This window comes from Mus musculus, chromosome 17 (genome assembly GCF_000001635.26).
Source record: "Mus musculus strain C57BL/6J chromosome 17, GRCm38.p6 C57BL/6J".
Lineage (NCBI taxonomy): Eukaryota > Metazoa > Chordata > Mammalia > Rodentia > Muridae > Mus > Mus musculus.
The window spans coordinates 32,035,638-32,063,450 of record NC_000083.6 but is presented as its reverse complement, the minus strand read 5'-3'; the positions used below and the strand labels follow the sequence as shown (position 1 = coordinate 32,063,450).

The 27,813-nt window shown below is 48.7% G+C and overlaps 1 protein-coding gene across 7 annotated transcripts; it reads right to left on the bottom strand.

The window, feature by feature from the left end:
• Nucleotides 1-585: 585 nt before the first annotated feature.
• Rrp1b (ribosomal RNA processing 1 homolog B (S. cerevisiae)) lies at nt 586-27,289 on the bottom strand. 7 transcript variants are annotated; one of them, XM_006524971.2, is made up of 16 exons: nt 26,847-27,041; nt 17,222-17,522; nt 15,720-15,777; nt 14,813-14,898; nt 13,964-14,025; nt 13,373-13,502; nt 12,241-12,305; nt 11,602-11,768; nt 10,624-10,712; nt 9,497-9,594; nt 8,327-8,346; nt 7,454-7,540; nt 6,195-6,895; nt 4,787-4,927; nt 4,114-4,177; nt 586-3,103 (listed from the first exon to the last, which is right to left on the bottom strand). In XM_006524971.2, exons 2-16 carry the CDS (start codon nt 17,222-17,224, stop codon nt 2,910-2,912), a joined length of 1,965 nt encoding a protein of 654 aa, XP_006525034.1. In that variant the 5' UTR covers nt 17,225-17,522; nt 26,847-27,041; the 3' UTR covers nt 586-2,909. The 7 variants fall into 7 exon arrangements, 4 of the variants coding, with proteins under 4 accessions (XP_006525034.1, XP_006525035.1, NP_082520.2 ...); NM_028244.2 differs by having other exon boundaries at nt 589-3,103; nt 17,440-17,522; nt 26,847-27,289; XR_003952190.1 differs by having other exon boundaries at nt 2,846-3,103; nt 8,136-8,346; nt 17,440-17,522; nt 26,847-27,042.
• Between the last annotated feature and the right edge of the window lie 524 nt (nt 27,290-27,813).

The following is a 27,813-nucleotide window of genomic DNA, read 5'->3' as shown; positions in this document are numbered from 1 at the left end:
ATAAATAAATCTTGTCTTCTAAGGCAGGGTCTCAGTGCATAGTCCTGTAACTTGTCATGTAGAGAGCTCTGCCTCCACCTCCTAAGCTCTGGATGTACTTTATATCATGCTAGGTCTAAACTGTTATTTGTGTTGTATGAATGGTTCCTGGTTGTCTGAGTTCTCTGGCTCTTGGAGAAGCCTCTTCCAACCTCCATTTGCCACAATCCTTCCTGAGGTAGGCTGAAAAACTTTCTGGGCCTCCTGTCCATGTGCCCTTTTCCTCTAGCTGACTTGAGTGGGTTTTGATCTTACAACATGTGGACCACGGCTGGGGACACATTATGCATTTTCTCCCTATGGTGAAGATGGGCTTTGCACTCAGGGCCCAGATCCTCTGCTTTAGACACAGTGAATGGCAGTGAGCAGTCCCAGGACAGGATCAACCAAGTGCCTGAACGAGCTCACTGGCTCTGGGGAAACAGGGATAGGTACCCGCTGTGTCCTGTTTTCAAAAACGACAGATGCCTGAGTTTTCCAGACCCTGACATGACAGTCATTCCAGAGGTCTATTTTTATACACACAGAGGCAACATCAAAGACCAATCCGAAGATAAAAATACATTTCTTTTAATTGGTCTTGGCTTTGATTTGTACCAACAAGCCCTGGAAACACCAATACAATTTGATGGTAAACAAATAGCACTGTGGCAGTTAGAGAAAACACAGACCCACTTCCCAGGCAGGCGACTGCTTCCCAACCCCCCCTCATGCTCCTTCCTGTGCGTGTCCCAGCAGTAGCCTGGCTGAGGCAGGGAGACCACCGGTGTGGGGCCAGTGTGGGATAGGATACATACTGAGACATTATTATTATTTTTAAAAAGGAAAGAAAAAAAAGTTAGTTTGAAACCAAATTGTGCAGAACTGACCACATCCATACTAAGGATGGAGATAGTCGCATCAAACACTAACTCGGTCTGCCCGCACTAAGATTTGCTTCTCTGGACTTGAAGAAATTTAACAGCAATTTTACTTGAGAATCTGCATCCAGGACCAGGATGCCATTCTAAATGCACTCCTTCATGGAGTGGAGCCTTCCTGTGCTGTGCAGGAATTGGTCCAGGCATGGCGACGCCCACCTGTCAACCTAGCACTGAGGTCTCACCCTCCATCTTGGGAGCAATTTTGGTAGGAGATGTGCTTTGACTAAGACAAGGACACTCACAGTCCCCGAGGATGGGCGGCCATTGTGAAAATGGTGTGAGGTTGTTTTCTATTACTGCTACCTGGTGTCTTGCTCTACACCACTGGGCTGTATGACCCTCTTGGCTATATTAACCTATCTTTAAAACAGAAAATGGCTGGGTGCACTCAACTTTTTAAATAAGAAGCTAGGCATCTGCTGCCACGACCTTAACCTTCCTACACAGGTTTTAGTTTTGAATGTAATGGTCAAACTCAGCACGCTGTAACCATGCAACTACAAGTGACACTGCACAAGACCTACTGTGACACAAGCAAAACATCATCTCCATTTTTATGGCCTAGTGATATACTTTGTGACTGAGCAGGCAGAGGACAAAGTCACCACTTGGTTCCTTCCGGGAATGGCATTCGGGAGTCAGTTGGTTCAAGACTTAGAAATGGAGCCAGACGTGGTGGCGCACGCCTTTAATCCCAGCACTCGGGAGGCAGAGGCAGGCCGATTTCTGAGTTCGAGGCCAGCCTGATCTACAAAGTGAGTTCCAGGACGGCCAGGGCTACACAGAGAAATCCTGTCTGGAAAAAACAAACAAACAAACAAACAAACAAACAAACAAACAAAAAAGACGACTTGGAAATGGACCCCGTGACTGTGTGGAGCAAAGCCGGGGCAGGTACCCGAGCTTTGCGATCCCAACAGGAGCGAGCTGCAGTCCTCCCGAGGGGCAGCGGGGTGAAAAGTAGGGCTCCAGCACAGGGTGCACAGAGTAGGACATACTTGGGGAGATCCTGCGCACAGTAGGCAAGCTCACAGAGCTCTGAGTGCTTGAGATGCAGGGCCTTGCCACTTCAAGCCTGCAGCGCCTAACGGTAGAAGCAGGAGCTGCGCCTCCTATTGTGCTTAATCCCACGGCCTCTCCACCTCTCAGACCCAAGGTGGTTTCCTTAAATAAGAGCAGTCGCCACGTAGGCTTCTCTCTAAAGAAGGAGCCAGATTTGCTTTGGTGGAAGTCTGAGCAGCTCCCTGGGTTCCGCACTAAGCAAGAAGAGCTGTATAAAACCCATGGAGGCAGCTAACAGGCTTCTACTCCTGGGCAGCCAACTTCCAGGTCAGGCAAGAGCTGGGGTCCAGACCCTACTGGTGCAGTCAGGGAGGCCCTGGGAAAACTGTGCTAATGTGGGCAGCAGCCTGGGGGCTACTGGCCCTCCTGAAAAGACACTTTGGGCTTGCTATAGAGGTAGGAAGACAGGGACAGGAACAGGCCAGGCAGAGGAGGAGAAGCCTCCGGGAAAAGTGGCTTTCCCCTACCCCCCCACCTGTCTAGCCTCCTGCTGGTCACCCGTAGAAAAGCTACACTATTGCTCATTCCATTTCAGGAGTCAATCCCAGGAAAAACAGCCACATGCCCGCAGATGGGCCTGAAGCTGCCATGCTTTCACAAGGGACAGAGACTGCAGCCACCCAGAAAGGCGTGCAATCCACAGTGGTGGTGCAGCAATGGGTATGGAGGAGGGGGCTCCGTGTACCAACAGCACTCAGTCCTCAGTGAGGGTGTGCGCAGATGTGCACCGTGGGCTGCAAGCCTAGCAGGAAGGCCTGTGGTCCAGGTTCAGAACATCTGTCCCACTCATGGGTATTTGTAAAGTAATTAAAAAGCCCAACTTTAAAAGTTATAATTTATAGAACATCCGGTATAAAAGCAGGCTTCAGAAAGGGCTTCTGGCTCTCAGAAGAAGTCCGCAGCCCTTGGCCTTCTCTTTGGGGTGGTGGCTGGTAGCCTCATGGGCGACAGAGGAGTGCTGGCCGGGGAGCTCGTGGCGGTCTTCAGCACTCCGTGGAGTGGCCTCTGCTCAGGGTTAAAGGCCACTCTGGAGAGGCCTGTGGGGCTGACCAGGATACTCTTGTCTGTCTTCTTAAATTCTGTCCCAAAAGAAAGTGAGGCTATTTACTCAGTTTATTTAGTTGGGTGTCATGCCTGTCCTTTCCAGGTACACAGGGCTCTTGGCTTATATTCCCAAGGCCCCTGAAATGCAGGAGACACCTAAGATACATCAAAGGGAGCAAGTTCCACTCGGTGTGTCCATGCACATGCTTGGCAGTGGCGCAAGCTGTCGGAGCCCTGTCTTCACCTCCAGCTCTCTAGCTTGGGCTGTCTACACCTCTAGCTCTCTAGCTGGAGGTATTGTCTGTTCTCTCCTTAACTCGCTGCTTTCTCCAAACTCATGCAAACAGAGGTGTATTTGTCCACACAAATAAGGTCTTAAATTCATATTAAATTTAAAAACCTCTAGGGTGTGGTGGTTTGTGCCATTAGCTAACTCAACACTCAAGAGAGAGGCAGGGATTGTGAATCTCCGAGTTCCAGGCTAGGTACAGCCACATATTTAGACTCCTCAAAACCAACCAACCAACCAACCCCACCTTCTTACAAGGGCCATTTGGTTTCTTTGATTTAACAGTAAGAGTGGTCCACTATGTAGTAGGCAGTGTGGCTACAGCTGGGGCAGCTATAGCTAAGGAACAAGGGTTTCTCAGCCTCTGAGACAGAACTAGAGAGCACCTGGAAGCCTAAGAAGATCCCAAGAAATCTTTCCCAACCTTTAATCTTAACACTCAGGAGGCAGAGGCGGGTAGAGCTCTGTGAGTTTGAGGAGCTCACAGCCCAGCCAGGGCTACATGGAAATCCCGTATTCAAAAACACAAAACAAACAACTCCACTGAAACTCTCTCTCTCTCCCCCCCTCCCTCCCTGAAATCTCTCCCTTCCTCAGCAACCCACATCTGATCTGTGAAGAAAGCGATCTCAGCATTGCCTAACTGACTAATCTGGAAAAGGACAGGAGAAGACAACATCTCTGGTTGCTGGAGAGCCCCGAGCCAGCTCTAGCTGGTTGGTCCCAAGGAAGTTTTACAGAAGGCCACCCACTCACCTGCAGTCATGTTTCTGTTCAATCCAAAGGTGACTTTCTTGGAACTGGAGGGTGTTTTATTCAGCTGCAGAACAAAGGAGAACAAAGGAGTAACCATGGTAACATAGGTGCTCAGCATCCTTGGCTGGGATTTTTCTCAGGAACTTACCCAGGGAGGGCCCTTGTAATCTTTTTCCTGATCTGCACACACACAAAGGCTAATGGGGCAGCATGTTGTAGCCTAAATGCACTGCACTACCAGACTTCTGCCCATGACCTTCACAAACTACTTTTATGCATGCACAGATCTTTCAAATTAGACAGTGTGTATTCCCAGGGAGAAACATCGAAGAGGGGTAAGGTTGTTCAGAACCCCAAATTATAAGGGTATGTGTCAATAACCACCTTTCTTCTGTCCCAGAACTAAGAGTTATTTACTATTAGTGTAAATGGTGTGATGTGGTGTTTGAGCCGTCAGAGGACATATTCCTCCTAGAAGCCAACTCATTTTACACTGCAAGAGCTGCGCTGAGCCCGTCCCAGGACCCCGTCTGTGCCTCTTTCCCGAGTGTGCTGTCACCTTGTTCCAGCTGTGTGTACCTGCCAGCCCCGAGTCCTCTCTCACCAGGTAGAATGGAGCACTTGCGCCCCAGACCTTAGCACACCTGCCTACGTGTCCCTAAGGAGGGCTCACCTGGCCAGCAGGACCTTGGGGACGGGTGGCAGAGCTGTTCTTGGCTTTCCTGAAGAACAGGGGCTTTGGTAAGAACCGAGTGTCAAACTTCACAAAGTCGTCCTCCGTTTTCAGCGGCTTCTTCAGAGTCCTGTTGCTTCCCTGTGAGAAGGGCAAGCAGCTGAGAGGAAGAACCCTAGCATGCGCCTTGCCAGGCTCACACCAGGACTGCGTGGTGAGGAAGTGCTGGAGGCAGACCCACCCTGAGCTCCTTAGCCCACAGCCCACTGTTTCTTGCACCAGCTCTGTCAGGAACTCTGCTGCTCAGCGGAGCACAGACCTCACTTCTGCACCATGCCAGCAGGGATCACACGTCTTTTCAGCAGAAAAGCCTATTTTTTCCCTTCCCTTTGTGCTCTAACACAGGGCCTACCGTCTTAATAATTCTTCCTTTCAAGGTCTAGTCATTAAGTGAGAACTCATTTTTCTATTTGTGATTAGACACCATGTGGGCTGTGAGTCTGGTGTGGAGTCACCATGTTGGTTGTTTGCAGGAGCTTGGGGCCTCCCTTACTGAAGCATATTGACTTCTTCCGGCACGCCCCACAGCAACCCTAGCCCAGGAGCAGACAGTAACAACTCCCTAGAGCCCAACTCATTAGCAATCATTCCAATTCCAAGACCAGTTGTCAAGGGCATGAGAGTCAGGCTGTGGAGAAAGAGCTGCCTCTTCCAAGGGCAGGACTGAAGGTAGGGATGATGTCCAAGTCAGCTCAGTGCTCCTCTCTCCTTCAGTAATCCTGACTGTCTGTGAACTCACCTGTCAGGGATGGTTTCAGGTCACAGGCACTGCCAAGCAGTGTGTGTAGGGACTGGTGCTGAACAAGGTCAGATGTCTCCCTGTAAAGCCAGAGAGTCACCATCTCGGTGGCTTGGTGGGGCACAGCAATGAGCACACGGTGTGGTGTGTTTGCTACAAGTGCAGTCTGGAAGAAGCAGTACGCTTCCTGGACAGGGCACAAGGCAAGAGCTTGGGTTCTTTACAGCTCTAAAAGTCCATAGAGAAAGGAAATCCTTTCCTTAACCCAAACGTTTTAAGAGCCCCTTGCCACACACAGAGGTTGGATGGGAAGTGGAGCAACTTCGCGGGCCTGACTCTGACCGTTTCTTAGCTCCATGTCTATCCTTTCCCGTGCAAAGGGACCACAGGTGGGGATGAGGGGGAGTAAGGGCACTGGACGGAGCAGCCGCACTTGGCCATTGAGATTGGAACCTGTCATTGCTTGTTGGTGAGAGCAGTCATAAAGCAGTGTATCCTGACCCTTGCTTCGCTGAGGTGTGCCTCTGCCCTATCCCTAGTAGACAGCCGAGTTCCCTGAGCACAGCTGCTCAAGCCCAGCCCCCGAGCTCTGGGCCCTTCCCATCTTACCAGAGCTTGGATCTGCCCAGGGTTGGACTCCAACACACCGTTTGACATCAGCTTCATAGTTTTCTTCTTCTTTTTTGAGATTGCTGGTTTTTGACTGGACGGATCACAGGGGTCAAGGGTGCTGGATGCTGTCTTCTTTTGTGACCTCTTACACCGGGGCAGGGTGGTCTGGCCATCCTTCCCCTCCACTGGGCTTGTTGGGGTCCCTGACTTCTGTACAGGTAGGTCACTACTGCTGTCAGGGAGAGCTCCCAGTTTCCGTTTCCTTTTCTGGGCTTGGACACCTTCTGAGGAAGAAATGTGGGCAGCAGAGCTCTGAGAATGCCCACTGACAGCGTCATTCTTTGACATGTCCTCCTGAGGTAAAGTGGTGGATTTGCAGATCTCTTTGTGGGCCCTCAGTTTCTTCTTTCTCGGCCGTTTTCTTTTATTGTGTATGGGCATGACGGGTGTAGGCTTGGAGCTGTTCTCCCCGATGCTGGACACAGCCTCTGCTGTAGGCTCAGTCACACACGCTTGCCCACACGGGGCCTGCCTCTGGGCAGTGTCAGGCTCACTCTCCGAATCCGGTACTTTGGGCACGGCAACAGCGTCCAGGTTCTGAGTGTCAGGCTGGAAGTGACTCCTCTTCCTCTTTTTCCTTTTCTTCTTGTGAATGTGGCCTCCGCTGTCCTCTTCAGCAGCAGGAGAGACCGTGTCTCCTACAAAAATACAGACCAATGATGCAAAGCCCTGCTGGTGAACACCAGCAGCCAGGATTTTTTTGTTTTGGGGTCTCAGGTAGCTCAGACTGGTCTAAAGTCTGCCGTACAGCCAAGGCTGCTGTAGAAACCCTGACCCAGATGCCCTCCTCTCGAGTGACAGGAATACAGGTGCACAGCATCACAGCACACTCCTCTAGAGACAGGGTCTCACCACAGAGCTGCTATGGTGGGCTGGGCAGATGGCTTAGTAGGTAAAGTGCTTGCCGTCAGAGGAGGAGGACTCGAGTTTGGATCTATGGAACCCACACAGAAAGCTAACTGTGGCGGCAGGCACCGGTAACCCAGAGAACCAGGAGACCAGTGTCTGCAGAGGAAATGACAGAACCCAGAGGATCTGTGGTGCGGGGCTGCTGTCATCGCACCCCAGCGCTCGCTCATGAGTTCCAGGGAAACCTGGGCTATGTGAGACGGCTCTATCTCAAGGAACAAACCTCCTCTCTGTCAGTCCCGTGTGAGCAAGGCGACCTCCTTCAGCTCCGAGACTGTGCAGCTCACCTTTCTCACTCTCTAAAAGCTTCTTTCTTTTCCTCTTGTGCCTTCTCTGACCGTTGTCCTCAGCAGAACTGAGTGGAGCACCATTGCCTGTAGGTTCCAAAGGGGCACGGGTCAGCTTCCAAGGCCTGCATCTGGGCCCCGCCCTGAGCCACCCAGCTAAGACTGCTGAGCCTGACTTAGCTCCATCACCTGCACTACCTGCCACTGTCCCAACCCAGAACACACACTGGACAGTGACTGGTGGCATTCTCCATCTAGACTGCTTTACATTCCTACTGCTCTGGGAGCCATCTAGTCAGGGCACAAGGATCAAGAGAGCTGGCTCACTGGTCCGCTCAGGTTTAACCAAGCTTTAACCATGCGTCCTAAAGGAAAATGAGACACCTGGATTTTCTTTTTGACAAAGGATTTTAATCTTCCTAGCCCAGTTTTGCCGGCCTCTATGTTGTGTATCATGGGGTCCACAGAGGCCAGATGTGGGCACTGACTAGATCTCCTAGATCTGGAGGTTTAGACAGTTGTGAGCTACCATGTGGGTTCTAGAACTGAACCTGGTCCTCTAGAAGAGCGGCCAGTGCTCTTGACCATGGAGTCACCTCTCTGCCTTTCCTTCCCCATTAAAACCTTAACTGTAGAAAGCACCAATAAAATTTCAAATAAATACCACATGGGTGTTACCCACACACTGCAGGCACCGGATGGATGGAAAGTATGTGCAAAGGGTCTTGCATGGAGGCATTTCCCAGGGTACTTGCTTAGGTGAACGCAATGAGGGTGGCCACCCACGGATTAATTTCCCTATGACCCGAAGTCTTGGATTTGGCCGGGCTGCCCTTGGTGGGGTGTGTACTGGGTGAGAACAACTCTTCTTACCTTCACAGAGGTCCTGGAACCTGTAAAAAAACAAAAAACAAAAAAGCACATGGAAGTTCAGAGTTCACAGCTCAGGTTTTGAACATAAAACGGGAATCCGGATACTCAGTGCTCACTCTCTCCTCCACAGGGAGGCTAGGGGACAGCCCCACCTAGGGATGCGGTGAGTCAGGAAGGAAGAAGCCTAGGACAAAGGTGCTTTCCATTCCACCAGCTCTGCATAGGACACAGTGGCACACAATACCAAGAGATCCCATGTCTGTCTCGCTTGTTTCTGAAGGCAGACAACTTAACGCTCTGCTATGTTCAGGGGAGGTTTGCCCACTAGGGTTCTCTTTATGCATCAGACCAAATAACCAAAGCTGAGGCTATGAGGGATGTACATAGGGCTGGGATGGGTCGCTGGGGCAGGCAGGTCAGCCCTAGTACCCACACTGAAGCCCCTGGCATGCCTTTGGAGGTCCAGCTATAAAGCACGAGAACTTATGGATGCCATCTACTGGGGAATTCTTTAAGAGCCATTTTTGGTGTGTCCACACATTTGCAGGTGAGCACACGTGCATGTAGAGTCAGAGGTTGATACCAGGTATCTTCCTCAGCCACTCTCCCCTGGGTCTCTCATTTGAACTCAGAATTTATCAATTTGGCTAGTCTAGTTATCTTGCTCTAGGAGTCCCATCTCTGCCTCCCAACCAAGTGAGCTGCCTTGATGCCTGGAACTTCATGGGTGCTGGGATTAGACATGAGACTCCACACCTGCCAGCCACTTCCATTCGTACTGAGGATCTAAACTCTAACCTTCATTCTTTATTCATTGGGTCGAGTCCCTACCTCCTTTCTAAAGGCATTCATAATATTAAAGGATCGAGCTCAGATCAGTTACTGCCATGTGGTTATGAATAAAGTGATAAAAGATAAAGAAAAAGGCAGCGGGGGCTGGAAAGATGGCTCAGAAGTTCCAGAGGACCTGAGTTTGGTTCCTGGTACCCACACTGGATGCCTCACAACTGCCTGTAACTCTAGTTCCAGAGCACCACTTTGTTCGGGCCGCTGCAAGAGCACACATACACAGACACACACTGACACATCTAACAGTAAATACATCTTTAAGAGAAGGAAAGAAACGTGGGAGAGTGCTGGTGTGGCCACAGGATCTCACTTGCTACTTACTTTCTGACTAGTCTGCAGAGTCGCTTCCTGTTGAAAGGCGGGGTGCTTTTTGAGTTGGCTATTTCCAGGAGTCGATCAGCAACAGCCTTATAGTCAAACTACCACAAAGAGACAGGAAACCCAAGCAGTGGTGAGACAGCCTGGCCTGTCTGAGAGTCACCTTCTAGCTGCTGTTGGGAGCAGTCTTCTCCAAACTGGGCTCTCATGCACAGAGAAGAACTGCCTGAGGAGCCTGCTTGTATGCTCATCCTGGGGTCTCAATCTCTATAACTGTCTTTACGTTTTCAAAGCACAATTGTGTACGCATGTGTGGAGTGGCACAGACCTTTAATCCCAGCAGTTGGGGAATAGAGGTAGGTGGATCTTTGTGAGTTCAAGGCCAGCCTGGTTTACATGGCAGTTATTGAGTAGCCAGGGCTACATAAAGGAAAGACCCGGTAACCAACCAACCAACCAACCAACCAACCAACCAACCAACCAACCAAAACTCAAAACTAGAAGCCTGGCATGGTGGTGCACTGGTGTATTCCCAGTACTCGGAGGGGCAGAAGGACCGCTGTGAGCCCCACTCCACCTAGACTATATACAGCAAGATCTGCTTAAAAACAACCCCACCCCCCAAGGCCCCCATAAAGGCTGGTGCTGTTACATGCAGAAGAACAGGCAACAGTGCTTACAAAATGAGGTTCGGGATCTTTCAAAACCCACTTAACTGTTCATTGATTATTTTTGATAGGATCTTTCTGCATAGCCCAGGCGTGTCTGAACTCAGAGACCTGTCAACCTCTGCCTCCCGAATGCTGGGATTGAGTGTGTGTACCACCATGCTTGGCTTCATTTTGTTTTTGTTTTTTTGAAATAGGAGTGTACTAGGTAACCCAGGCTGTTCTTGAACTTGAGACCCTCCTATGTGCTGAGGATCCATGTGAACAACACCACACCAGCCTAAAACCCTTTCAACTGTGTCTCCAACAAGCTCATTCTAAGAATGGTGACATTAATTACAGAAGGGATTATAAAGGACTTTACAATTTAAGCCTTATGGCTTAATGAGCTCTGACTCTAATTCTCTAGCCAAGCCATCCCAGGTCAACCCACATTCTATTAAAAGCAAAAGCTGCTCCCACCTGGAGAGGTGACCCTGAATCTTTCAAGGCTGCACAGATGTCTCTTTCTCTGCTGCCAATGACTCCGTCTCTGAGGCATTCGTCTAGTGCTGCCAAAACACATCCAAAGACAAAGACACAGTCTTGACATTCAAGAATGGATGTGGCTCAGTCCCTCCAGGCTCTGGGTTCAATCCCCATTACCAGGGAGAACACCAGTGACTGCTGCCTGGGGAGATACTTGAAACTGGTCTCCTAAAAATCCTGGTCTTTATTTTATATGCGAAGCTCCAGGTTTTGCCCCTAGGACCAACCCCATACTGAACAACCCTACCCCCACAAAAGGACTCAAGCCTGCAGGAAGGAAGCTGTGTGCTGGAGGGGAGCCAAGGGAACAAGTGCTCCTGACTGCACGGCAGTTCTCACAGGCACAGGCCAAACGTCTCACAAAGGAGGTGAATGGGCTAGGAGGGACAGAAAGAACTTGGCCTAGTGTGAGTGGTGTTGGGACCAACTGTCCACATGTGTCTTTTATGTACCCTGATTTATTTTTTGGGAGGTCTATATGCAGTGAGATGTCAACAAAGTGCTTGATGAAGACTTAAAAACCAAGAACAGAGGAGCCAGCAGGCTTCATCAGGCAAGTACAAGGGGCCCGGATTCAACCTTCAGAATTCACATAAAAAACTCCTGGGCATGGCAGTACAGGCTTCTGGGCTCAGCACAGGGAAGGCAGCAACAGGCGTATCCCTGGGACTCACCAGCCAGCCAGTCCAGCCTAATTAGGCATCTTCCAGGGCAATGAGGAACCTCACCTCAAAATAGGGGTGGGTGAAAGCTGAACAGTGACTCCCAGTGCTGACATCTGGCCTCCACATGAAAGTGTGCGCGAGCACACGCGTTCGTGCACACAGACAAAACTGGTATATAGAAATGAGGAAAACCCAGGCAGCCAATCGACCCAACAGAAAGGAAAGAGTATAAGAGGAAGCCTCTCACCAGCCTTCTTCCCACTGACTGCCTTCCTACAGGCCAACGCCTTCGTAGGGAAGCCACTGCCATCCTCTTTGGTTTTCCGCTCCTCCACAGACTCTTGAGGTACACAGGCAGACTGATCTACAATGACTTCAAAAACACCCCTCGCTACAGTCTGTACCAGCGTGTGGCTGAGGGCAGAAACACATCGGAGAGAACAGGATGAAAACACTTGGCCTGGAGCCTGTGCAGACAGGAATACAACGAAGAACAACTCCGGTAAGTGTGTGCATATGCACGTGCCTGCCTGGGGCCTAGTGTGCCCACCAACTGTTAACTGGGACTCAGATACCCCTGAAGCAGGTCCACTCAAGATTCAAGGGATCACGGCATGCCACAGGACAGACAGACAGAAGGTGGGAGTCTGGTGTGGGAGAGGGTCCTGGATTGGCAACCAGGTGCTGCTGATGGGCCAGAACCTATGCCTTCTTTTGTCTGAGCAAGATCTTGTGTAGCCTGGGCTGGCCTGGCCTCAGGCCTGTGAGGGGTGTTAGGAATGGGTGCTCCTTACACTAGACGACTGCTTGGTACTGTACTGCGTGACAGAACCCCACCCAAGGGCACCAAGGAAGCAGTGAGAACGCACGGGCCAGAGCCACTTACTCCTTAGTCTTGGCAGCAATTCTGCAGAATGGATCGATTAACTTGAGGTTCTGGTCCGCTAAGAGCTGCAATTCAGACATAAAACAGAGGGAAAGTAAGGGAAGATAGCCTTTTCTCTTCTCTGACATGTTCTAGGACAGGAAGCACCTGCCCTTCTCACAGGTCAGATCAGCTGCACGCATGCCCGCCCAAGCAGTCCCAGACACAGGAATCCCAGAGCCCCGCTCTGGCTTTCTGGGTGTTTTAGTGCAGTGACTCAAAGCACCAACTGGTCAGAGCTAAACTGCGGCACTCGTACCTCTCCAGACAGCTGGTTGTGGCACCTGCCTAGCAGAAGGTCCTAGCTAGCTCCAGAAAGGCAAGGAAACTATGAATACTATTCTCATGCTGGTGCTGACTCAGCACGAGACAAAGCCATTCTTTATGTTTACACTTCATTCACTCGTTCACTGATTCAGTAGAAGTGTACGTGGTTGCTCCTCTCAAAAAATTTTCATTTATAAGTTCCTTTACTTAATATATGTACAAAACATTCACTACAGAATGTCAAAGAGAAGAGTAGAAATTGTTTATACTCCCAAACTAAGAAAATCATCTGTCTATAAAAGCGCACCTTTTCCTTCCAGCGTTTTGTCTGCTTATATTGGGTAATATGTGTAGTGCTATCTACTGCCTTTCCACACAGCTTTGGAAATACTCACTCAACATAGCCTGCCATTTTTTTTTCTTCTGTTGAACCCTGAAAACTGTTTCCAACTCTTTCTGCAGGGGGAGGAGGCAGGGTCTTGCTAAGTAGCATGGGCCACCCTGGAACATGAGATTTAGCTGTTTCAGTGCTGAGATTATAGATGTATAGCACCAAGCCTTTACATGGGCCTTCATTCCTAGCTCAAATGACCTTCCTGCCTCAGCTACTCCTGAAGCTGTGTGTGGCACAATCCTACTTTATAGGTAAGACTTCTAGATATATGTACAGTGTGCAGTTCTGTCTACAAGTCCACTAGCTGTCTGAGACAGGGTCCCAGGATGGGAGAAGCCCAAGGAGGCTGCTGTTTCTGATAGTACCCATAGCCACCCCAGGCATGGCAGTCCCAGCCCTCTGCTGGGTGGGGCGGACGGCACTGCTCCTCACCTCCGCCCCTCCCACTGTGGTAAGCTCCTCCAAGTACACATCAATCAAGTGGGTTCTCACGCCATTGGGAGACTGACTCTCAGGACTCAGGATCTCCTTCATCAGGATGTCCAAAAACAGTGTGATTTGGCTGAAGAAGAAGAAGAAGAACAACAACAACAACAACAAATCAACCACACAATTGTTTTTTTAAAGACATTATCACCAATACCTCCTTCTTTTCAAAGAACAGACAAAAATATGTAGTTTACTGCTCATACTGCATAACAACGTGAGGTCCCAAGAGAAGAAACAGCTCCTCTGTCAGCTTCAAGGGACTGTTTTAGGCTCTCCACTGGATTTAAACTCCCTGGGATCAACATGTATTTGGTTCTCAGAGCACTAGATAATGGCAGGCGTAGGTCAGTCAATTCATGTTTCTAATTATCTAAAATATCCGAGGGCCCTATTATTCTATAAAGACGGGGGAGGGGCACTATAGATCACAACTAGGGCCTCATACCCATTAGAAAAGTACTCCACCACTGAGCCACGCAGCAACTCTGACATGCTTTTAATGTCACCACATGTCAAGGTGAATAGTGTACCAACCTTTCTTCCCAGGCATTCCGCTTGAGAACTTCAAAGGACTGCCTCAGGACCAGGCGGATCAGCTAAAGGTTGACATATTTTTATAATAAAAGTAAAAAAAAGCAGAATGAGGACCCATATTCTGGATCCCCAAAGTGAGACAACATCCTTACATCTTCTAGATTAACAACATTAAGCCAGACAGTGGTGTGTGCCTGTACCCAAGAGCATAGACTCTGCCCAACAAACCCCAGAAAACAAACAAAGCCAATATAAGACACAGCAATGCTCCCCAGCCTCACTCCCAGCAGCTCAGACAGGAACAGAGGCACCCTTGGCACAGGCCCGACTCTGCCACACCATGCTGGGACTTCCATCGTTTTCTTGCTTGGACAGAAGCCAGGTCTGAAGATGGCTGGGCAGGCAAGGTTCTCCTGTCTGAGAACCTCACAGCTATCTCCTTGGGTATGGTTATTTTCTCCCCAACAGCCTTTCTTTCTCTTAACTCTGCTGCTTACAAATCTACAAAACCCCTCAGCAAGCTGGGTGGTGGATGCTTGGGAGGCAGAGGCAGAGGCAGGAGGATCTCTGAGTTTGAGGCCAGCCTGGTCTATAGAGTGAGTTCAGGACAGTCAGGGCTACACAGAGAAACCCTGTCTTGAAAAACCAAAACTAATCAGCCAACCATCCAAATGTCCCTCCCCCCCCCAACCCCCCCAGCAATATCAAACTCCAACTCAGCTTCAAAAAGAAAATAAAAAGTGCCAGGTAAGTGCACTAGCACCGAGCTGCACACCAGCTTTCTGCTGGTCCTCAGACAGGACATTCTGTATAAACTCTGAGTCTGAGAGGAGGAAGGCCCCACCTTACCATGTAGTACTTGTCCAGCTGCAGCTTGTCTATCCCTTGCCACTCTCGATTCATGGTCTGCCAGAAGGTCTGAATAAACAGGTACTCTGCAGGGACAAGAGGCTCTCAGTGCTCCGCTGCTGCACGAGCACACAGCAAGAAGGAAGCGACAGAAAACACATCTAGTTCTCTTTACACAGCTATTGCAAGAATTCTTGGACAGGTGGGGTTTGGCCAAAGGCTAAATATGTCCAACAATGTCCTTTACAGCTATATAAGGGCCTTCCTACCACACCTGTATCCAACCAACTGCAGCCTAGCGACACGGATGATGAGCGTCCTTACAGCTCATAGACAAACGCAGGCTATTCTGATGTTACGTGCTGTCTGGGTGAGACACAGCACACACTATTATCCACAGACTCCTTATTTACTGATTCTTAAACACTCCCTTCGAATGTAGGGTTTGGCTGCTTCCAAGGCTGGTCTGGGACTCTCACACCCCCTGCCTCAGCCTTCTGAATGTTGGGATTACAGACATATATCACCATGCCCAGCACAATCTGTAAACAAATGTAAATCTTCACTATACAACAATTGCAGAATCTTAGGTGTTGTAAGTCAGCCACAATTCAGAGAGTGTCAAGCAGAACTGACTGCTGTCCAGCTCAGGGTGCACTTGCCAGGTTACCGTATGTACTGGCAAAGGCGTCACAGCTCCTCAGTGTGAGAGTAACCTGAATGTGGAGACTGTGGAGGAGAGCTGATTAGTCTCTGAAATGTCACACGATCTCTGTTCAACACTAGCAGGAGGCTCCCATATCACTAATTCCCAGAAGACCAGAAGAAAAGCATTGACTAGGTTCCCCAGGTAAGCTAACAAACCTGCTACCAAGGAAATCAGAGCCAGGAAAATGGCAGGACTTACGAGCCTCCAAGCTGTTTACAACGTGGATGAGTTGGGAAATAATGTTCGCTAGCTCCTCCTGCAAAGGCGGGTTGGGGAAAAACATTGGTCATAAGGTGGTCACACTGATGGGGGTGCTGTGGGCTGTATCCTCTTCCCTCTGTGGTGGGAAAGCCTGTGCCTTGTTCTAGGTCTGTGGCTGACACCCCAGGTTTTAGCAAATGTGTAACTCTAAGCTACTGGGCTAATGTCATATGTTTCTGGAAAAATGCTAAAACTATGTGTTTGAGCCGGGCGTGGTGGCGCATGCCTTTAATCCCAGCACTTGGGAGGCAGAGGCAGGTGGATTTCTGAGTTCGAGGCCAGCCTGGTCTACAGAGTGAGTTCCAGGACAGCCAGGGCTATACAGAGAAACCCTGTCTCGAAAAACCAAACAAAAACAAAAACAAAAAAAAACCCTATGTGTTCAAGAAAGCATCTCTGGTAAGAAGTTGGATGATTCCAGGAAAATAATCTCACTGCTACCTGCCCCGCTTTTGGAGACAGGATTTTTCTACACATCCCCAGCTGTCCTAGAATTCACTCTGTAGACTAGGCTGGCTTTGAACTCACAGAAACCTGCAAGCCTCTGCCTCCAAGCTCTGGGATTAGAGATGCGTGCTACCATGAGCTACTCTGTTTTTAAGATGTAGACTAAACTGAGTCCATCACGAGCACCAAATGCTGCAAAGCCAGAAGGCACAGAGCCACCTTGCTGGAGCCTGTGCAATGGGGTTTGCACTCCAGTCTCCTATTAGGCCTGGTCAGAGGAGGGCTGGAGCACCAAAAGATTCCTCTAGGTTGTGCCTGTGGCACAGCAGACTCCATTCAGCAGAAGCAAGTGGCGAGCCTAGGAGGAAGGCCCCTGCATTCTCCTGCTACTGTTCCCATCTCTGAGGCCTAGAGTTCCTTATTTGTCTTGAATGAACTCCAAGACTTGAAAATGATGTTCCTTTTTGTCGGTTCTCTTCCTCCACTAAAGCTGCTTGTTGCTACTTCTGAATATAATCTTACAATATTTTGCTCTGCTATCCCACTCAAAATATGTTCCGTAGAATCAACGCAGTGAACTGAGACAAGTGACTATATGTACTGAGAAAAGTAGCAAGGCTCCACATACAAGATAAGTGCTACCCAGGAGGACTCTACACTGTGGCTCGTGCATTGTGACCCTTACCCCTTGCTACTGAAGTAGGTCTAGTTTGAGATATCACAACAAAACTCTTTTACAGTAGTATCAGTGGCAAGCTCAGTGGGCAGGGATAAAAGCTGGCCTATGAATTCTGGGCACCAGAGCATCTCATGGAGCTTTAGCCACAGGGCCTTGCTTTGTGTGGAAACTGAAATTCAGCAGGTCACTGACCACCTTACTTGGACACCAGGCCCTCTGGGACCTTCTCTAGGCCCACTGCTGTGCTTCTGACCATGCATTATAAACAAAAGAAAATAAAACAGAAACGTTAAGAACGCCATGTAAAACCTACCATAGAAGCTATGAAATGACGAGAGCAATAGGGGATCTATGACTTAGCGTGTCCGATATGTCTGAAAGCACAGCCTAAGTGCCCGCTGCCCCTTCCTGAGGGGACAAGAGCTGAGACAATGGCTCCTTGAAGCATTTACTTCCATCTGTTTGGGGATGGCAGCAGATTGGCGTCCATCGTGGCAAAGGTCCAGAACCATGACGAGGGGACTGTGTTACCTGCAGAAGGGGCTCGTCCTGCACCCACATGCAGTAGAAGAGTCCTTTCCATATTTTTAAGAGTTCTTCTTGACTGAAACTTCCTGCAGGAGAAAACAGAGCCAGCACCTTAGAGTCTACACTTTCCTTAACGTGTACAGTTGCTACACAAGTGGCTAACCTACTACATACATTCCTTCCTCTGCACCTTTCCCTAAACATGTAGTACACCTCATGCTAATGGCTAATGTTCCAAGCAAGCCCATGAAGCACCACATATGCGTTGTTTATCAGCCAAGGGAGGGTGGCAATGGGGGCAAGTCCTTATCTGCGTGTGTGACACTAAAACTAACCCACATGCCTGGCATACCAGTTGCCAAGCACACAAAAGGCCTTGAACTCATCCCTTGAACCAACAATGGAAGGAAGTTTCACCATCTTAATGAAGGAAAACTATAAATCCTATAAACGATGCAAGAGTCTCCAGTTACACAGTGTCCCTAGCAAATGGCAGAACCATTCCTGATCCACTTCTAAAGAAAGAAGCCTGGGTCAGCCTGAAGATGGGTCTGCTGAAGTGTACTTTTAAAAGGGTCCAGCCATGGGCAAAAGTCAACCATGCCCCATCTTCTGACTGTGTCAGCCATCACTTTTGGGCAACTCTTAAAATGGTTTCACCTGTTTTAAGTGGCATGCCCTGGAGGGGTCTCTGCTCTGCCCAGCCACTTGTTGCCAAGCTGCCAAGTTCATGGCCGGCTGGTTTGTTTTCTTAATTTTTGAAGACAGGGTCTTGTTACTTACCTCAGACTGGCCTTGACACTTGAGATCCTCCTGTCTCTATGTTCCACCTCACACAACTCAAGTATGGATTTGAAACCAGTGTGCTATTAATTCTAAAAGATACTTTTAAAATGACAAAGAACCCTTGCAATGGACTCATCCTCCTGTAGCGTACTCAGTGGTCCAATTTTATTTTATGACCGATTAAGAGCCATCTCCAGGCTGGGGAGATGGCACAGTAGGTGAGACCATCTGTTCTGCACAAGGCCCTGACTAAATCTTCAGCTCCACATAAAAGCTACGTGTGCCTGTCATTCCAATGGTTAACTCAGCCAACAGAAACACTAAGCTTCAGGCTCAGTCAGAGAACCTGCTTTAACGAAATAGGGTAGAGGGATCACAGAAGCCACCCAACATCCTTTATGGCTTTTACAAGCGCACCCATGCACACGCACCCTCCCAATACTCTCCCAAAAAAGTTTTTGTTTTTGTTTTTCAAGACAGGGTATAGCCCTGGCTGTCCTGAAACTCACTCTGTAGACCAGGACGTCCTTGAACTCAGAAATCTACCTGCCTCTGCCTCCCGAGTGCTGGGATTAAAGGCGTGCGCCACCATGCCCAGCTCAGTTACAACTTTTCTTGTCATAGTAACTTGCTCCTATTTAATCATGCTCCAAGACTGCACAAGTCCCTGGAGAACTGTGGTTCTGGGTAAGGATTGGTGACTTTAGAAATTACTTCAGATCACTTGGATCAGATCACATCAAACCATCAATTAGAACTCATCACAGGAAAAATCAGTAACACAGAGCAGTCTAAGTAATCATATAAAATCTGACCAGTACCTCTGAGGTGCAGACTCCTGGGCTTACAGAAAGCCTAGGGGGCGGAGATACCAGTTAAATGAGACTAAGGGGTGGCATTTTATAAGACAAATGACCCACATTCTTTAACAAATAAACAGAACGGGGAGGAGTGGGGTGGGGAAAGAAAGATAAAGAGCTGCTAGAAATTAAGTGTGCACATAGACCAGCCAAAGGAGTCTTGTTTGGACTGACATAAAACCAGAAAAGATGGTGAGAAAAATCTAGCAGACTGAGTAATTTCATGACACCAAGTCTTTTTATTTGTGTGATTTTTCTGAGAGTCTATGTAGCCCAGGCTGGCCTTAAATTCTTAAAATCTTTCTGCCCCCCTGTGACGACAGGTGCAGACTCCTGGGCCTAGCTGGGCCTTTTTTATGGCGTAAGGAGGTGCTGTGGCTGTTCGAAGAGTGCTTTCCTTTGGGACTATATGCTGTGAGGTGAATGGAAGTGACACATCAGACAGCCAGTTAAGTGCTTGGGGCCACCACATCGGTGAAAAGAGGGTGCTTTTCATGTATGTGAAATGCTCCTCAATGGGGCGGGAGTGGGGGGAGTGTGGGAAGTTGCCAAAGTTCCACCATGGGCTTTGATTTGATGCCTGAAGAAATCTCCATAAAGCAAATGGAAAGCTATGGCCTTTAATGAACCACAGCACAGAGGGCCGGGCACTTCAGGCCTTGTTTGCTACCTGCACTGTTAGTCCCTTCCAACGGTAGGACTTCAGGCTATGGCTGTAGAGGGAGGCAGTGGGCTGAGGTGTGCCAGCAATGAGGGCTCATGCTAAGTCAGAAGCAGGGCAATTAACCTCCTCACACACAGTACCATCCCAGGCTCTGCATACAACCCTTTCCAGTCACACAGAGGGAGAACAAAAGAATGGGGATCACCTAGTGGGGCAAAGCTTCTTCAGAGAAACTGCAGCTCAGGTGTCACACAGGGGCATCTCTCTGCCTGTAAATGTGTGGCACAGGTGGACTGTGATTGACTAAAATCATCTTACCTTCCTTCTAAGCCTGTCTGGGACTCTCAGTCCCACGCCAGGTCAAATACCCGCACAATGAAAATGCAGCTTGCAAAAAATTCACAAAAATTCCAAAAGTCATAGTCAATGTCTAATTCACTGGCTTGTCCCCAGAGGGACCACTGGCTAGATTATATATTCCTGAAGACCTATTCTATGCATACAGCTATTACATACATCTCAGAACAGTATGGCTACATGCATTGGATGTGTATACTTTTCACACTTAAAGCATCTCAGTATATACTAGCTCCAGGCCCCCTGCCATGATTGCTCACACATACTCATTAACTGCTCTACCACTGAACTCCGACCACAAACCTGGTTCTTTTAAGGGCATCAATGGCTAGAGAGAATTCAGTGCATCCAGTATCTCTGGACACCTCACAGCTACCATAGGCAAAGCTACCATAGACAGGATGTACAGTGTAATCTATGAATCTACACAATGAAATCTAGTCAATCTCAACAGACTGACAGTGGGCCTGGGACAGCAGACAGGCAAGGAAGCTCAGGCACAGTGCACCTTGTCTAATTTGTACTGAAGGGTAACAGAGCCCAGTTGAAGCACATTGTTGGCAGGGGCGCCCATTTCCCTCACTGTATGCATAGCACAGGGTTAACACCGAATCAAGAGCACACACAAGCATGAGAAGCACTGTCAGAGCTAAGTACTGTCCCACTGGCAAATGCCACTGTGATTCACTTTCTTACTTTCTTTTTCTTTTTTTTGACTGTTCCCATTTATCCCAGTTTCTTTTGTATGTGTATGTGTGCCTGTAAGCTCACAGAGGGAATAACACAGACACCATTCACCTTGTTTTTTTGAGAGTCTTTTACTGGCCTCAAGAACATCAAGAAGGCTGGGCTGGCTGCCCAGTGAGCCCCATGGATCTGCCTGTCTTTGCCTCCCCGGAGCTGGGATTACAAGTGTATGCTACCACATTTGGCTTTTTCTTAATGTGGGTTCTGGGAACCAAACTCAACTGAGCTATCCCCCTAGTCCTCATCTTGTAGCTTTTAAGCCATGGGTAGTGACCCTCTGTGGGCTCTGAATTTGGGGCGGTGAGAAAACTGCCAACAGTAAAAGTTTCCTGAACACACAGCAAAAATAATTCAAGTTAAACACACATGAATCCAAGGTGTTGCTGGCAGTGCTAGACCATGTATGTTTGTGTGGCCCAGTTCTGAACACCCAACATGTCCATTTTGTACTTTGTATGCCATCATGACACAATGCCAGTGAACACTGCCTGCAACACCTTCTCTCAGATTCATGACAACCGTAGGTGACACTATAGCTCTGTACTCTTCACACAGGTTTTCTGCTTTTAGACAAGTGTAATGGCTTAACTACTAAAAACAAAGACATCACTGTTTCTCCATTGTTCCTTCAGAGCATGTTCCAAAACAACTAGTACATCAGATTGTTTAAAAAGTCAAGGTAGTGAGTGGTGCTGGCATACACCCTTAATCATAGCACTAGTGGGCTGGAGGCAGGTGGACCTCTGTGAATTAGATGCTAGGCTGGTCTACAAAGAGAATTTCAGGAGTCTCTCTACTATGTAGCTCTGGTAGTCCTAGAATTTGCTAGGTAGTCTAGGCTGGCCTGGACTAATATTATTATTACTATTATTATTCATACTGTCCTCATTTTTAATAGGTGGTAAAAGTCTCTATGTGCCAGAAGTTTAAAAAAATAAAACTCTTTGATGTAATTATTAGTAAATGTTTTGTTTGTAAATCTAGTTTATAAATGAATAAATCTGTACACTTAGTTTCTCAGGTAAAAGGGTTTGTGACTTAGAAAAAAAAATTAAGAAGCCCCAGTCTGTTCAAGTCACCCATTCTAAATATCTACTTCTAATATATATATAAAAACCCTGTTTTTACTTTTAAGAGTTTAGCTGGTAAAAACAGAAACTGATTTTTAAAGAACTTAGAGAGTATGGAGAGGCACTGGGTACCTGATCCCTTTACTCACTGAGGTAAGTATATGAAGCAGCTTTATTTGATAGCTGCTTTCAAAGCTCTCTTTTCTTCTGAGACACTGGGAGTGAACACAGGGTCCTGAGCATCCCAGGCAAACACTCTTTCACTAAGTTTCTCCTCCTCTGCCCTTTATTTTGTGAGGGTCTTTCTGTGTAGCCCAGGCTGGCCTGGAACTTACAATCCTACCCCAAGCTCTGGAATCACTGGTGTGACTACCATACCTGTCCAGGAATTTTTTTTTTTTTGAAAGGATTTCACCATGTATCTCTGTCTGGCCTGGTACTCACTATGTAGACCAGGCTGACCTTCAATTCAGAGATATATACACCTGCCTCTGCTTCCTGAGTGCTGGGGTTGAAGGCGAGTGTCTGGTTGGGGATGAATTTTACATCTTCATATATCCTAGTTTCTAACAGCCAACAGTTTAGGTTTAGCTATCCTAAAAAGAATGTCAGAGATATAAAAGGTATGAAGACACAGGAAATACCACTGCGTTTTGAAATGACAACATCCAACAGCAACCCTCTCCATGAAATGAACACAGGAGCCATTCTGTATGGGGACAGTGCATATTCCGGACCACCCAATAGTCAATACACACACACACCTCCCTCTTTTCTAACTAGCTGTCTGGTGGAGAACACTATGCCATCAGCAGGAAAGGCACTTACTCCCACAACATCTACAATGATTCAGCCACTACTAACCATAAATCCAGTCATCTTATACGACATCCAAAAGGAAGCTGGGGCTGGGGAAATGGTTCGGCAGTAAAGATGCCGACCACACAAACCTGGTGGCCAGAGTTCCAGCTTTTGAACCCATGTGAAAACTAAAGGAGAGAACTGACTGACGTTTCCAAACGTGTGCTGCAGTATCATGTGTGTGAGCACACACACACTAGCACTAATAAAAAAGAGGAAGCAATGACACAAAGGAAATTGCCACAGGGTTGATGCGCCATAGGCCGGACAGTGGTGGCACACGCCTTTAATCCCAGTACTTGGGAGGCAGAGGCAGAGGCAGGCGGATTTCTGAGTTTGAAGCCAGCATGGTCTACAAGAGTGAGTTCCAGGACAGCCAGGGCTACAAACCCTGTCTCGAAAAACCAAAAAACAAAACAAAGCAAAACAAGATGCGCCATAGCTCTATGATAAGTGTTAAATGTTTGAGGCTGTCTGAGAACTGCTCAGACAGGCAGGGACTGCCTGCTTGGTTCACTGCTGTACTCAGTATACCAAGGACAGCATTCAAGAGGACATGGTGCTTTGTGCTTGCTGCATTTATGAATGACTACACCAGGGCTCACGAGCCACCAGGAATACAGTGACCATCTCAAGACAGTAAGACGACAGACTAAAATGTCAAATTTCCCAACAAGATGTAAGGTTGCAAAACAAACTGAAGGAGATGCAAACGTGAGGCAACTTGTGCTTCTATTATGATGGGACCTAGCAGTGCCACACACTTTAGTTTTCTTGTCCCATGGTTATTATTTTTAAATGTTTTCTTTTCTTTTACATTCTATGTCCATTGGTGTTTTGCCTGCATGTGTGTCTGTGTGAGGGTGCTGGGTCTCTTGAAACGGACAGCTGTGAGCTGCCATGTGGTTGCTGATAATTGTACCCAGATCCTCTGGAAGAGCAGCCAGTGTTCCTAACTGCTGAGCCATCTCTCCAGATCAGTTGTCCCATGATCATTAAGACATTTACTCTGCAGTTTTTATTTATTTGCATGGCACATATGTATAGTTTGGAAGTCAGTATTTCCTTCACTAGCTCTCCAGCTAATTTTCTGGGACAGATTATTTTATCAATATGGCCACACCAGGATTACACCTGGCTTTTATAGGTAAACACCTGAACTCAGGTCCTCACGGTCCCATGACAAGCATATTACTGATGGAGCCATTTTCCTAGTCTCTGCAGTTATTTTTTGTTTATTTTATGCATATTTTACTTGCATGCATGTACACCATGTGTGTCTGTGGTAACTGTAGACTGCAGAGGTTAGAAGAGGGTGTCAGGCTCTTTTTCCTCTCTCTTTCTTCTCTCCCCCCTCTTTCTCTCTTTTTCTTCTTCTCTGTCCTTCTACCTGCTTCGCCACCCCTCTATCTCTGCACAATAAACCCCTCCCATTAAAAAAAAAAAAAAAAGGAAAGAAAAAGAAAAAGAAAAGGGTGTCAGATACCTAGGAACTGGAGATGGTTGTGAGCCACCAAACAGGTTCAAGAACAAATGTTCTAACCTGCTGAGCCATCTTTTCAGTCCCTGTACAGTTATTTTATTTTTTGAAGGCCTACGATATTCCACAAAGTGTCCATGATGATGAATGGGGGAACAAGATAAATCATCAGCAAGGACCCTGGGGTACTGGCATGAGCCAATGGCTTCAGGTCCTTGTGTCCTGGGCCTGTTCCAGGGGGTCAGAGAAGCATGATCTCTGGCTGCCTCCGGTCCAGGTGTACTGTACCTGTTTGCTTTTGTCTCCTGAAGGCTCTCCTAAGGCTCCACGCTTTTACCCATGGCTAAGGAGACAAACGGAAGCCTTACAGAGAAAGGGTTCAAACCAGAGTTCAGAAACAGTTATCTGTACATAGCTGGGGACAAGGTCATTCATTCTTAGTATAGGTAGTAGAGACCAGCCCTGGCTCCAGGAAATCCTGTCTCCAAACAAATAGCCCTTCCTCCCCCCATGTATCTAAGCACTATAAAAGGGCCACATAGTTTATAATTCAAGAGGTACCAGGGAGATAGTAAAGGAGGATTTCTCTCAGAAGTGATTCTTTGTAGAACAAGCCTGAATGCAAGGGGGAGGAGGTGAGAAAAGTGTGCCTGCTGTGCTGGGCCTAAGAGTTTAACTGACTACTGAGGAATTAGAAGAGCAGGTGAGGACACCACAGCGTCTGACAGGACTGTGGCCTTCAGGGGAAGCAGCAGTAAGATGAGATTTGCTTTAGGAAAATGACCTGGGCCATTTGTGGAGGGCAGTTTAAAGAGGCACAATGGAAGCCCTGGATGAAAGCCTTTAACCCCAGCACTCAGGAGATAGAGGAAGGCGAATCTCTGAGAGTTTGAGACCAGCTTGAGAACAGCCAGGGCTATAACACAAGAGAAATCCTGTATCAAAAACCAAAACCAACCAACCAAACAAACCAGGCAGTGATGGCTCACAACTTTAATCCTAGCACTTCGCAGGCTATCTCTCTGAGTTCGAGGTCAGCCTGGTCTACAGAGTGAGTTCTTGGACAGCCAGGGCTACACAGTAAGACCCTGTCTGCGGGGTGGGGGTAGGGACCGAAACAAACAAAAGGCACAAGGGAGTTAAGGGAATGGATGGGCCAGACAAATAGGTAAAATAAAGGAACTTCCAGTTAAGACAGAGTAATTCAAGTTATTGAGAAGGCAGGACAGAGGGACAATGTGTGCATGTGATGAAGAGTCAGGGCAATGTGGTGAGAAATGGAAGAAGCAGCAGGAGAGAACAGGTGTTTGGAGGGGAGAGTGGAGTAAACTGAATTTCTGGGGCAATCCTTAACAGAAATGTTATGGGGGAGAGGGGGTCCGGGTGGGAAGCTAGCTGCCAAGGTGGCTCAGTGGGCAACAAATAGCTTGCTTGGTAAGCCTCACTACCTGAGTTTCACCTCTGGATTCCACGGTGGAAACAGGTAACTTTTGGAACTCAACTTCCTCATGAGTGTGCCTATAAGCACACACATACATACATACACACACACACACACACACACACACACACACACACACACACAAATGGTTAAGAAAAAAACCTAGTCTTTACACCTTTATCAGATTTCTCTTCCTTTCTGGGAGACAAGGTCTTGCTTGCTCTGTGGCCCTGGCTGTCCTCTGCCTTCCAATGCTGGAATGAATGGTATGTGCTCTCACCTGTGGCAGATTTCAATCAAAAACCATTTAAAAAAATTTAATTGAGGTCTATGAGATTTGCTTGCTTCTATGTATGCACACCACGTGCATGCCCGATGTTAGCAGAGGTGAGAGGAGGTGACTCCTTTCCAGGAAAGGGTTGAGCTGCCACGTGGGTTCTGAGACTTGAACCGCTGAGCAATCTCTCCGCGCCCCCCCCCCCCCCGCCTTCAAATTTAAGTAGATTTAGCAACATGTAACTCAAACTTCAGCCAACTGGCTGCAACCTGAAACCCCCACAGTAGGCTGCAGTCTAGACTTTACGCATTCACTCAAGGAGTTACAGAACCTATTCTGGATCACTTAAATAAATCCCTGCAATGCATTCCACGGCAGCTAAAACACAAACGAAAAAGCCAGTGATGTGGCCACACTGCCCCCAGGTTCAATTTTATTTCAACATGCCTTGCGCGCCAACTTAGATTTCTCTGGCTTGGGGCACACTTAGCTCTTTCTTGCGTCTGCCTGGCCAGCTTCCTCTTGTCAAAATCTCAGCAGAGCACAGGAGGCTCCTTTAGAGGGACTTTCTCCTGCACTTTTCCACACTACCGGTATACATTCCCGCATTCACCCATACTCCACTCCATCGCCACGAGGTCCTGCCACCACATTGCCAGAGTTCCTCTCAGGGCAACTAACGCACTCCAGCGTCTACAGACACTATCCAAGGGAGGCAAAGAGAAACACAAACGAGCCTCGGTGAACTGGGCCAGTGGTGAGCTTGGACTCAGGGCCAGGAGCTCCGCCACACAGCCCGTAGCACCCGCACCCGCGCCCAATGGCGCTACCCTCGCCGCACGAAGCGGCGCGGACCCAGGCCCGCACCTGTGTCGCTCTGCGTCCTGGCGCTGAGATACTGCCGCAGCTTCCTCACGGCGCGGTCGCGGACGCCCTTCTCACTGGAGGCCAGCCGCTGGGCGAACTGGAACTCGGAAGACTGCATGGCGAGAGCCATCGCACTCGCTTCAGCATCCCCAGGCTGCGCGCGTGCCGCTCGCCGCCAAGCGATCCGGACTGCGTCTGCGTATGGGCTGCGGCGCGCGGGTGATGGCGTCACCGGTGCGCCGCTCGCCGCGCGCCCAGGGAGCCCGCGTGGCCCCTGTGCGGGTAGACGCCGTAGCAACGCTGCTTGAAGTGCGTCCTGAGAGTGGCCCAGGTTCAGGGCGATTGACAGGGCGGTTAGTTGGAGGTCAGGTCTCCTCCAGCAGAACGCCTACGGCTGGTTTGATGCAGTTTTAGAGTCTAAGCACAGCTAACAAAGGTCTATCGGGGAAGCGGCGATCCTGCTACTACCTCCATTCACTCGGCGGGCTTCCCTGGACAGACTTGAGACCCAGGAGGAAGGCCGTCATCCAGGCAGCCCAAGGCTGACGACAGCACAGGGGCAGCCCCCACAACCAACCCCCCGCCCCGTTTCCGCCAAGATAGTGCCTTGAGTTTTGATGTAGCATTATAGAGGGGGTGGCCAACCTCCCAATGTCCTGGGACAAGTGCAAAGGTGGAGAGGAGACCCTTGCAGCTTTTTAGGGCAGGTGTGAGATTTGTAGAGGAGCGAGAACAACCCATCCCTGCAGCATCAGGGGCACTTACAGAGGTGTGGTGTAGTGAGCAATCCTTTTTTGCAGGGTCCTAGGATAGATCTAGGGGTGTGTAGTGGCAAGACAGCAAGCCTTCCGCCGCATCTTGAGACAGGTGCAGGCTTGTTGAATGGGGAATCAGCAAATCCACACACACGACGTCTGGGTGAGATGCAGGGATGTCTATTGTAGAGGGAAATTTTGAGGATCTAACT